The sequence below is a fragment of the Oryza brachyantha genome, chromosome 12, assembly GCF_000231095.2.
Source record: "Oryza brachyantha chromosome 12, ObraRS2, whole genome shotgun sequence".
Taxonomy (NCBI): Eukaryota; Viridiplantae; Streptophyta; class Magnoliopsida; order Poales; family Poaceae; genus Oryza; species Oryza brachyantha.
This window is the reverse complement of record NC_023174.2, coordinates 13,475,718-13,487,686: the sequence shown is the minus strand read 5'-3', so window position 1 is coordinate 13,487,686 and position 11,969 is coordinate 13,475,718. Positions and strand designations below refer to the sequence as shown.

The 11,969-nt window shown below is 37.5% G+C and overlaps 1 protein-coding gene across 1 annotated transcript; it reads right to left on the bottom strand.

Annotated features, from left to right (window-relative positions):
* Window positions 1–10,032: 10,032 nt before the first annotated feature.
* LOC102702714 (protein DETOXIFICATION 55-like) lies at window positions 10,033–11,652 on the bottom strand. Its single transcript, XM_040529875.1, has 2 exons — window positions 11,599–11,652; window positions 10,033–11,475 (listed from the first exon to the last, which is right to left on the bottom strand). The coding sequence occupies exons 1-2, from the start codon at window positions 11,650–11,652 to the stop codon at window positions 10,078–10,080; spliced, it is 1,452 nt and encodes a 483-aa protein (XP_040385809.1). The 3' UTR covers window positions 10,033–10,077.
* Between the last annotated feature and the right edge of the window lie 317 nt (window positions 11,653–11,969).

Genomic DNA, 11,969 nt, shown 5'->3' with positions numbered 1-11,969 from the left:
TTAGTCTGAGTGCACCGTTACAGATTGAATGGGTGATTGTTTAGCTTTTTCATAAAAAAATCAAATGATATATTTAAAATAAAATATAAGTGGTGAATATAACTTGAGAAAATCTAAAAAATGCCACTGACAAACATGTAAGGAAATAACATCGCACAAACGAATTTGTCTAAGAAATATTATCGCTGTTGGGGTTCCGTCTATTTTTGCTCGTCTATTTTTGCTGTTATATACATTGTGTGTGTTTTAGTAATCTAAAAGCTAAGGCTTAAATATAAGCTATAATAAAAAGCCCTCAAAACCTACTTCAAATTAAAGTTGAAAATACAAATTTTGGCTCATAAGCAAAAGTAAAGGCAAAAAGATATGGGCGTGAACCTTCATGGAATCGGTGTTAAATTGTTAATGATATATTTATGATGATCAGTTAATTACTCCCAAAGCTATACTCCCTCCAATTTGATAAGTCGTGTCATTTTGGATAGCACAATGTTATTTCCAAATCTATCTTTTTACTGTTATTTTTCTATTAAAATAATACAAGAAATAAAGAATATTCGTATATGTTGTCCTAATATTTTTAAATTAAATATTATTAATAGTTAAAGTATTAAAAATTTTACTATACAGTTGTCCAGAACGACGGGAGTTACGGGACTAAAGTGAGTAGCATGCATATTGTCCGTTCAAAGATAAGCTTGACCGTAAATTATTTCACTTACGGTGACAAAATATAGCCGTGAGTATTTTTGAACGAGAATCCACCAATATCATTTTTAAAGTAAAATCTAAATAGTGATAGTTTGTCAAATCTCTAAATTGGACTGCTAAAATATATGGTCTATATTTCCGATACCTAGTTTGGACGATTTTCACATTTGTCATATGTTTGGTTACTTTTTCTCTTACTGCAAAGTAATTTATGTAAGTTTAATTTGCTTTGTGGAATAGAATACTGGATTTTTTTATAATTTCTTTCTACATTGTTTACAAAAGTAAGCTCGGCATAATAATTGTTATTGAACTTTAATCCATATGGCCTTATAAACTAGATGGGTTGATATTCAATTGGACGATTGCTTCAACCATATATTAATATAAGGGAACTGAAAAATATACATTAAAGATGGTGTATCCTTATGATATGCTTTATAGCTCCAAGCTAGAAAAAGATATCTTGGACTCTTAGTCGCGTCACAAAAGTCGAGGCGTTGAAATGCCAAAAGACGACGACAACCCTTACATAAAAGGTCCGCTCCATGACACAAATTACTAAATTGGACTATAGCCCTTGGCCACCGGTGTCATTCGAGTCATGTAGCGAAGATTTTCTTCTATATACACTTCATCAAATTACATCATATAAAATGATACATAACTGTTCAATGCATCATATTATTGCCTATTTATCTCCAGTGAACTTAGAGGACTTGAAGACCATCAATGGTAGGCTTCTTGGTAAGAAACCCATCCAACGCGAAGCTTGACATTTTGGAGAATTCGAACTAATTCATGTGAAATCCTGTGAAAATTTTGCATTTTAAAGGAGCCATTTTTGTAAGGTGACATCCAACTTAAAATAATTTCATATATATATATATATATATATATATATATATATGAAATGCAATTAAAAAGAAGCATTCAAAGTGGTACACCCTCCCAGCATGCTTTATAGCTCGAAACTAGCGAGTGATATCTTGGACTCTTGATTGTTTCGTGGAAGTTGATAAGTTGAAATGCCAAAAGACAACATCGTAAATGAAATCATAGTACGAATGCACTTACTTAAGAGCATAGTACATAAAACTAAACCGGAGGTTGACCCGCCTTAGCCATCGGTTCACCGGTCAAACCACTGATTTTTATTTATTAATATTATACATAATTTATATTATTTTTATATACAACATAAATTGATATAATATATATAAATAAACCAATATATCTATTATTATATGACTATAATATAAAAAAATAATTATAGCATATTAACCTAATAAATTCATAATGCAATACTGTTATAGGACAAATCTAAAAACCATACTGGTTCTAAAAAACCAGCGGTTCATTGAAAATCGGCGTAGAAAACCGACCGGGTCACCGATTTTTTACTGTCTTGATTGTAGGGGCGGTCTTTGAATGTAACCGAGCTGCTATGGTTGCCGGTTCCGGTTCAACCACTAGTCGGGTCGGTTTTTTACTATGTTTAAGAGTGCCTCTACATGATACAAATAACTAAATTGGTTTACGCCCCTTGGCTACCGGTGTGATTTGAGACGTGTGCTGACGGTTACCTTCTTGCACCATATATTAGTATAGCCTCTTGGCCACCGGTGTGATTTGAGACGTGTGTTGAAGGTTACCTTCTTGCACCATATATTACTATAGCCACAGCTAAGAGCGCAAATCTATGATATATGGAATTAATGAAATTACATCACTATTAAAATCTGTACAGACTAAACTAGCTAAGCACACTTGCTGCCATCTTTTTTTTAAAAAAAACAAACGACATATTTATAAATAAAACTTTTATTTATATGTTCTTAACGATCTAAAAGCAAGGCTGCAAAATAAACCATGATGAATTTTTTTTAAAAAATCAACTATAAATTTAAGGTTAAAAACTTAAATTTTGGCTTATAAGCATAAGCAAAAGAAGAAAAATGAGAGATGACTATATCCTTGACCTAAGGGGGTGTTTGTTTATAGGGGCTAAACTTTAGCCCCTAGTCGCATCGGATATTTGGACACTTATTATAAATAGTAAACATAGTCTATAAATAAAACACATTCATAATCTTGGACTAATTCGCGAGACGAATCTAATGAGCCTAATTAATCCATGATTAGCGTATGTGATGCTACAGTAAACATTTACTAATTATGGATTAATTAGGCTCAAAAAATCTGTCTCGTGGATTAGCTCTCATTTATAAAATTAGTTTTTTAATTAGTCCATATTTAATACTTCAAATTAGTGTTCAAACATCCGATGTGACGTGGGGCTAAAAAATTTAGCCCCATCTAAACAACCCCTAATTATTCTGAATAAACTTCCAAGGATTTAAAGACCATCGATGGTAGGCCAGCTTGTTCACGAAGGCATCCATAGTATAGTACAAAACTGAATATTTTACAATAAATGCTCTTATATGAGTTGTTTTTATACATGGTGAGGGCGGTCATTATAACATTAACTGTTAAAATATAGTCTATAGCCATATGGATTGCCCATAAAAATAAACACTCTCATATTTTTTTCTTATTTGAGACCCACTTTGTTTTCTGCTCTATCCATAAACATTGTAAAGTTTGTCGTAATTAATATCACATGTGGTGGATCTCACTTATATAGACTACATGATCTTTATACATCGCTTCATGCCCTAACATAAGCAGGCTTTCCAACACAAGCTTGAGCTGGTTCATATAGGCAGCTCTATCAACACAAGGCTTGGGTATTTAGGGGGTGTTTGTTTCCCTTTGACTTTTTTAGTCCTTGTTACATCGAATGTTTAAACACTAATTAGAAGTATTAAATATAGACTATTAATAAAATCCATCTCATATACTCTGGACTATTTTGCGAGACGAATATATTAAGTCTTATTAGTCCATGATTAGTGAATGTGATGCTATAGTAGTAGCATCACATTCACTAATCGTGGATTAATTAGACTTAAAAAATTTATCTAATGAAATAGTCTTTATTTATGCAATTAGTTTTGTTATCCGTATATATTTAATAGTATTAATTAACATCCAAACATTCGATGTGATAAGGGATAAAAAAAAGTCCCTAGTCACTTATTCTCAAGGTAACATCCCACGCAAAGTAATTTCCAATACATTCTCCATCCAGAAACAGTGTAAATATGTCCTTCTTCCATATCCAAATAAATAGAATAAAACTTATTTTGGATTATTTTCTCCCTGCCTAAAAAAATACGTTACACCCCCAATTCCCCTAACTTATAATTCAAAATGCGTCCTAAACCCATGGATCGATGGTGACATGATCTAAGAAGATGCCACCCCACTTTATAGGTAACGAAATTAATTAAAACCAGGTAGCTGGCTAGCCACTCCGGAGCCATTCCAGGAAGGTTCTTTACCAGCTAGGTCGCACTTGGGAGAGGTTACGAGCAAAGGCAAATCTACCAACAAGCTGATATATTACAATATCTCTTTTTATATTATAAACTGTTTTAATTTTATCTAGAACTATCTATATATTAATACATATTTTAGTGTATATATATATGTTTGTATTTATTAGGCATCCATATAAATACAAAGAGTTAAAATATTATAATATAGATAATAATAATAATTAAGTATAATAAATCCTATCCAGGACCTGACCTGAACTTATTTTAGGTAGAGTAGGGCCCTGTTGAATCCCTTTCTTTATGACTCAGACTTGCGCACGTTTTCCAAACTTACGAAAATTTTCTATAGAAGAGGGAACATCATATCAATCTATTTTTTATTTTTTATAACTAATAATTAATTAATCATGTAGTAATTTATTATTATATTTTCTGTGTCGGATAGGTTGCTTCCACGAACACGACGCAGGTTAGATATTGAGAGAATGAGGGGCGTTTTGGGGAAATGTTTTTGCCGGCGATGGACGGACGCACTCGATCCGATCGGTGGAGGCTCGGCCGGCGGCATCTGTCTTCTGCAGGCGACCAAACCAATCCAGCCTTCCCCGGTGCCACACGGATGCACTGACAGTCTCTGAAGAAACCTGAATTTTTTTTCTTCCTCTTCTGCATGAACAGGAGATTTTAGAGTATATTCTGTGGCTATATATGCTCTTGTTCACCTTTTGGACCAATCCTCTTTGTTTGTTATCTTTAAAAAATAGACGTTTGTGATGATCTTTACTGATTAATAACACTAATTGTTAAGAAATCAATCTAATTCTAAATTTACTGGATCTATTTATTTACACGTTTTTATTTTGTGCCGATAGTAAAGCTCGTCAAGATCACCTTTATTGGTGATGATAAATACTCATAGCACCCGTAGATACCATCGTATCGTACTCTTAACATATATAAACATATATAGGCCGTTCGTTGCCCCTCTAAATTAACTTATCTCCTCGTTTTTCATGTGCACACTTTCCAAATTATTAAACGGTATATTTTTAAAACTTTTATATAGAAAAGTTATTTTAAAAAATCATATTAATCTATTTTATATTTTTTAATAATTAATAATTAAGTAATCATGTATTAAGTTATTACTATGTTTTCAATCCCTCTCAAACGAACACGGCCATGGTAGGTTTAGGGTTTATTTTCCCATCCGGTAAAAACAAATCAGATTTGTTTGAGTTTGGTGAAAACTTAGAATAAAGAGAAAATCTGTTAAGAAAATTCCTCCAAAAATCGATTTGTCCTCCGTAACCTCCTGAACTCGTAGTGAACCGGAGTTATTTGGAACTAGGAAAGAAAGAAAGTTTTGCCTTGAAAAGTTTCGTGTTCTAATCCAGTAAAAGTGTTTTCATTGTAGGATTATATAAACTGTATGTATTAAAATTTATTCACGTCGGCGTTGACCGAAAAATCATGACTTTTCTCGGTGTGGCGAAAAAAGCAAGCAACCGTATATATAGTATTTTAGGACAATGATTTTATACATTTGTCATCGCGAACCAGGGGACCAGTAAACTAATGCTTCTGAAGAACCTCATGGCATTAATCAATCACCCAATGTTTTGCAGGGTCATGGTTTTGCTTGCAAAATGCATACGCTTATTAATAATTAAAACATAGTTTTACGTTAAAATTTTTATATACACGTTCTTAACCATCTAAACATAAAAGTTAAAAAAATATAAAAAAGTTACCAAAATCGACTTTGACTTTTTTTTCTTAAAGTATAAGAATAAACGAGCGTTTTTTTTTCTTTTTTGGTATTCTTACTATTGATCATCGTACGAACATAACCTATATATGATGGAGGAATCTCCACGTAAGCACCGATTAGGCAGATGAAACCAAAGCTCACTAATTTCTCTCCTTTGTTTATTTTTCAGAGATGGACCAAGTTCCTTCCGTTGGTTCTAGATCCCAATCAAAGAATTTAATTATAACCAAATACTAACTTCCTTAAAATAATAATTTTTTTTCATATTATATACATGTGCTGGCTACTGGCTAATCCAAACCTGAAAGGTCACACAGCATATATGATGAATAAAATGGTGATAAGGTGGTGATATGAATGAATGAGACATCAGACATGTTCACATCAGCATGTATGTCACACCCCTGCAAACTTGCATAAGGTATCAGCTTGCCTGAGAGTTCAACACCTGTGATATATATGGGAATAATAAGCAGATGTTCAGATCTAGCTAGAAAACTGCAGTGTGATCTAGATGTGATGTCTGCATCCAGCCGCAGAAAAATTCAGAGATGCTGTGTATGTTTGTTTCCAAAGCAGTTTTGGTGTGGTTGATATGATTCTTGTGTGGCTGGAATTGGTGGCTCAGCTGCTGGGATTTGGTGGAAGCTGGTTAGTTGATGAGGGAGTGCTAGAGGAATATTAATTGGAACAATTAGCCATGGATTATGCTTTGGAAGAAAGAGTAACAAGGATCAGATGCTTGATTGATTTATGAAATGTTTGGGCATAGATGCTTAACTGAAAATCGTATCACTCTAGTTCCGACGATGGAGGACAAAATTGAGGGGCATTTAACTTTTTGCCACTCATATGTCATGAACTCATGAGAACTCATATGTCATAGACAGCGAGCGGTAAATCAGTTTTGACCACTCGTAAGAGTGATAAAAAGTTAAATTTCTTCAAAATTGATGGAAGAAGTGGCAAAATCCATACCCAAGGTCATTTTTAAACTAATGATATTGGTGATTTTTACAATAATATTTGACCATTTATCTTATTACATAGTTAGTGTAAATATAGAAAATATAACTAATGATTAAAGTATCTTTGATAATAAAAGAAGTTACCACAAATAGTCAAAATATGCTTAAAAGTTAATAAGTTATTATATATTAAAAAGAAAGGTAGTATAAAAGCGTACTTAATATTGGACGAAGGTCTGGTCATCTGAAACCTATCATGCATATATATCTTTATCCTTATCCATCAGGGGTAGCACGGGATTGTGATTTAGAGAAGACAGACAGTTTGACAACGTCTTGGTGATTCTCCTTACAACTACAATCTCACGTATCGCTGATGTGGCATGTTAAGGGCACGTACAACACGTACCCAGGAGCTAACGTATTGTCAATCGTTAAAATGACCGCAGTTGTTTATTGGTTTACATGTAGTTAAGATATATCAACAATAACTAAGAGCAACATAATTAAAATTTTTCAAAACACCTCGAAGCACGAGCCCTTGCCAGGCTGAGCGAAGTTTTCTTTTTTTTTTTTACATAACAGCCGTCTCCGAGATGGGTTGAAGACGGCCGTTGCACGTGCCCTAAACAAATCCTAAGATAGCATCATCGCTAACTCTACAGTAATTGACAATTTTGACCCGCTTAGACATTTTTGTTTTTCTTTTCCTCTTTCCTTTATTTCCCCCTATTTCCCCTGTCCTTTTTTAATCATTTTTTCCTTTCCTTTCCTTTCCTTTTCTTTTCTTTTCTATTATTTTCTTCATAAAAAAGTGTGAGGTGGCATACCCGTCAAAGCTATCTAATGACATATGAATAAGTATAATGATCGACCATATACTTTAATACCCATTAATTAATTTTTTTCGATCTGAATCAATCAAAAACAATAATCATGCTTCAATTCGGTTTGTAACGCGATTGTACGTCGAAGCAAAGAGGGAGGGCAAAAGCAATCAACCACATGAATAAATCACTCCCAGCAAGTCGCTATCAGGGTCCAGATCCTTCTTGATGTCAATCAACCGTCAGACGAGAGGGATTGCATACCAATGACCAGTAAAATTCTGAAAATGCACAAGCAAGGCAGCTTTCGGCCACACTGAAAAGAGAGTAAACGTCTCTTGTTTTGCATGATCATATTTTCTAAACAGCTATTTTTTTTATTTTTTAGAGAAGGATATTTTTATTCAGCCTCTATATACACTCGGATATATGCAGCCATTTTTTTTTATTTCGGGAACTTTGGAAACTTAGCTAAGTAGGGGACTTAGCCTCTCAAATACCCAATCTGAAATTCATGCTCCTATGGAGATTTGAATCCATGACCTTGGGTGCTACTCAGGTCACTGCAACCATCTAACCAGCTAAATAATAGTACGTTTTTTAAAAAAATATAAAGTTGTTTTAAAAATTCATATTAATATATACACTAAAAGCTTATTTCGTTTTGCATAACTTATTCTCCTTCCCTTCCTTTCGAACTTACCCTAACCATCGTGAAAAAGAGTTTACGTGAATTTTTACCCATTTGTGTAAAATCCCTCCGTTTCAAAAGAGCGTTTTACATGCTCGATCGAAAACCAAACAATTACTTAGAGAAAATAGAAAGAAATAAAATGTCTGTACTGGTCAGTCAAACTAGTGACTGTTAGGTGACAAGAAAACCAATTAACCTACGTTCTTCACAACATCGTCGTCAAGATCATCTTGGATTAAAGCCTGTCACGAATGACATACAGACAGGGCCCAGAGAAAATTAAGCGCTTGCAAAGCTGCGTCGCCGTCGATAGCCGGATCAGTATATGTTAGCTACTGCATCCGTTGCAAAATACAGCAACTTTCAAGCATCAAAATTTATTGTAAGATAGGATAAATTTTCAGCAACATTTGTTCTAAACCAATCATATTTTTTCCATTGAATTTATCCACATCCTATCTTTACTTAATTAGTTATAAACTTCTTTATTTACTTTCACATGCTTTCTGCTCTCCAGTTTGATAATTATTATTGTTTTGGACAATATAATTGCCTTTTAAATATATCTTTGACTATAATTTTATATTAAAATATATAAACGGGTAAACAAATGATTACTTTATTAAAATGCTCTTTATAATTTATCTATACATATTGTCCCAATGTTTATAAATTAACTAAGTATTTTAAAAGTTATCGCTAGTGAAAGTTTTAAAAGTTTGACCATACTATTAAAAAATCATGGGACTTATGGAAGTAATATGCATAAATAACCAGCGGCATATCTTAGGTGGGCCCGAGACCACCGGAAAGATCTTAATATAAGGCACATATGTATGTAAAAGAAAGAAGCATAAATCCTATGAAGAGAAGAAAAAAGGCAAAAATCTCCCTTAGTAATATGTGATGGTGATTTTTCAATCAATTTTATAGTTGTAATGTATTTTTTTTTGGCATGGTACATTTTTATATAAGTTGGATCACATAAGATCCTATATACACCATTCTATACAACACTAAAACTTCTTAATTATAGTTTAGGATAGAGGTAGTAGCTGCTAGCTAGCAACCCTACACAAAAGCATGATTTAGGCGCGTAGCTCCGACGTTGGCCGGCGCCGGCGACCAGGAAGAAGCCTGTTGCCAGCAGTTAAGTGGCCGTTTGGATCCAAGAATACTTTTTTAGCCCCTTTATCACATCAGATGTTTGGACATTAATTGGGAGTATTAAATATAGACTGATAACAAAACTAATTGTATAAATAAAGGTTATTTCATTAGACAATTTTTTTAGCCTAATTAAGCCACGATTAGCAAATGTTTACTATAGCATCATATTCGCTAATCATGGACTAATTAGGCTCAATATATTCGTCTCGTGAAATAGTCTAGTGTATGTAGTGGGTTTTATTAATAGTATATATTTAATACTTCTAATTAATGTCCAATTATTCTATGTGACAGAGACTTAAAAAAAGTTGTGTGGAAACAAACATGCCCTAAGTATAGCTAGCTTTGCTGATTTTTATACATGTCTTTGAATTATTTCCCTAAGTTATTTTTAATATGTATTGAATAATTTGCACTACATGTATCTACACTTCTCCTGGTCCTCTTCCTGGGATCACAAGTTTGCAATTTTCACCTCCAATTGTGCAAAAGATTTAGAATCAAACCATACAATTTTTTGTACAATCTATACATTTTCCTTCTGGGCCAAACCTCCCTTGTCATCTCCACTACCAACCAAATGAAAGGCCTTCAGAGCCTCTGCCTCCCAATCGGTTTGGAAAGTAGCAAAGCCCACACACAGAAGGCAAACGACCTGGGCTGAAAGGAGCCCAAGACAAAGGCCCAAGAAGCCCATGTCAAGCCCAAAAGCAAGGACCAGTGCGACGGGGGCGCCAACGAGGTAGAAGGAGCACAGGTTGATGGCCGCCCCGACGACCGGGCGCGCGCTGCCACGTAGGACGCCGCAACCGGTCGTCTGTGGGCAGTTTGCGAGCTCACATAGCCCAACAACGGGTAGCACACTTGCTGCGAGTGACTGCACCGTGGGATCATCGGTGAACACATGGACCCATGGCCGTCGGCCCAACGTGGCCCATGCGAGCCCTACGCACGAACCTACCATCGCGAGACCCATTGCTACCACGAACGAGACGTGGGCCGATCTCGGTCGTCCTGCCCCGAGCTCGTACGCGACGCGGGCTGACACGGCGGAGCTTAGGGTGACCGAGATCGTGTAGAGCAGCGAGGTGGTCTGTATGACGATGGCCGCCGCCGCCAGCGTGGCGGCCGGATCCCGGAGATAACCGGCGGTGATGGTCATGAGCTCGTACCACCACCACTCCAAGCACACGCTCAGGCAGCTTGGGAGGGACAGACGGAGCAGCTGAGCCCATTCGGAGAAATGGGCCATGTCGGCCCATTCAGCTGAACCGGTTGGTTCGTCCGGTTCCTTCTGGGCCGTGCCGGCCCAGGTGAGGGAGATCCATAGGAAGGCCAGCGTGGCGAGGTTGGTGGCGCAGGTGGCCATGGCGACGCCGGGCACGCGCAGCCTCGCGCCGAGGTAGACGGTGGCCGGCACGTGGAGCGCGACGGCGAGCGCCATGCAGGAGGTTAGCCTCCCGGGCTCGCCCTTGCTACGGAGGTAGACGCGCGCCGGGAGGAGGACGCTGGTGGCGGCGAGGTCCGGGATGGCGTAGCGGCAGTAGCTGCCGGCGACGCGCGCCACGGCGGCGTCCTGCTGCGCGGCGCGCATGGCGCGGCCCGCGCACGCCCAGAGCGCCGCGACGGGGAGCGACGCGGCGAGGAGGAGCAGCACGGCGCGGCGCAGCGCCCGCCGCGCCGCCCCCGGGTTCCCGGACCCGAACGCCTGGCCGGCGACGGGCTCCAGGCCGAGCGCGAGGCCCGACAGCACCGAGTAGCCGGTGACGTTGGTGAGCCCCACGGCCAGCGCGCCGCCGGCGAGCTCGTCGCGCCCCAGCAGTCCCATGCAGAGCACGGTGACCATGCTCTTCACGTAGTGCAGCAGGTTGAGCGCCGAGATGGGCAGGCACAGGCTCCTCATCAGCTTCAGCTCCTCCATCACCTGAAACCACCAAGAAGCATCAATGCAAAACTACATTTTTCCATAGTAATCTTGGATATCATTCTATGTATGTACAAAAATGAGCTTAATTTCGAGATTTGTATGAGCTAATTTGCTGCATACCTCGGACATGGAGATGTGATTAGGAGCATGATCATGGCGTTCTTCCAGAACCATTTGCTGCTTGCAGTGTAGAGCTGAAAAGACTGAAGAGATGTTCAGTTTGGGAGTGTGAGAATGGCTGAGATGTTCAGGGTCGTTATATATAGCCGATTTGGTAGCATATATATGGACGTACGTACACGCATGTCTGCGTATATATACACGTACATGCATGCACATATATATAACTACGTACGTGCGTGTAACTGCGTAAGTGTGTGCCTTTTTTTTTTTTTTACTTTTGTTTCGTCCTGGAAATTAGGGTAAGTTTCATGTCACCATTTTCCATAATATTTTTAATGATCGATCAAAGGTGTAGTGCATGCCGTTCA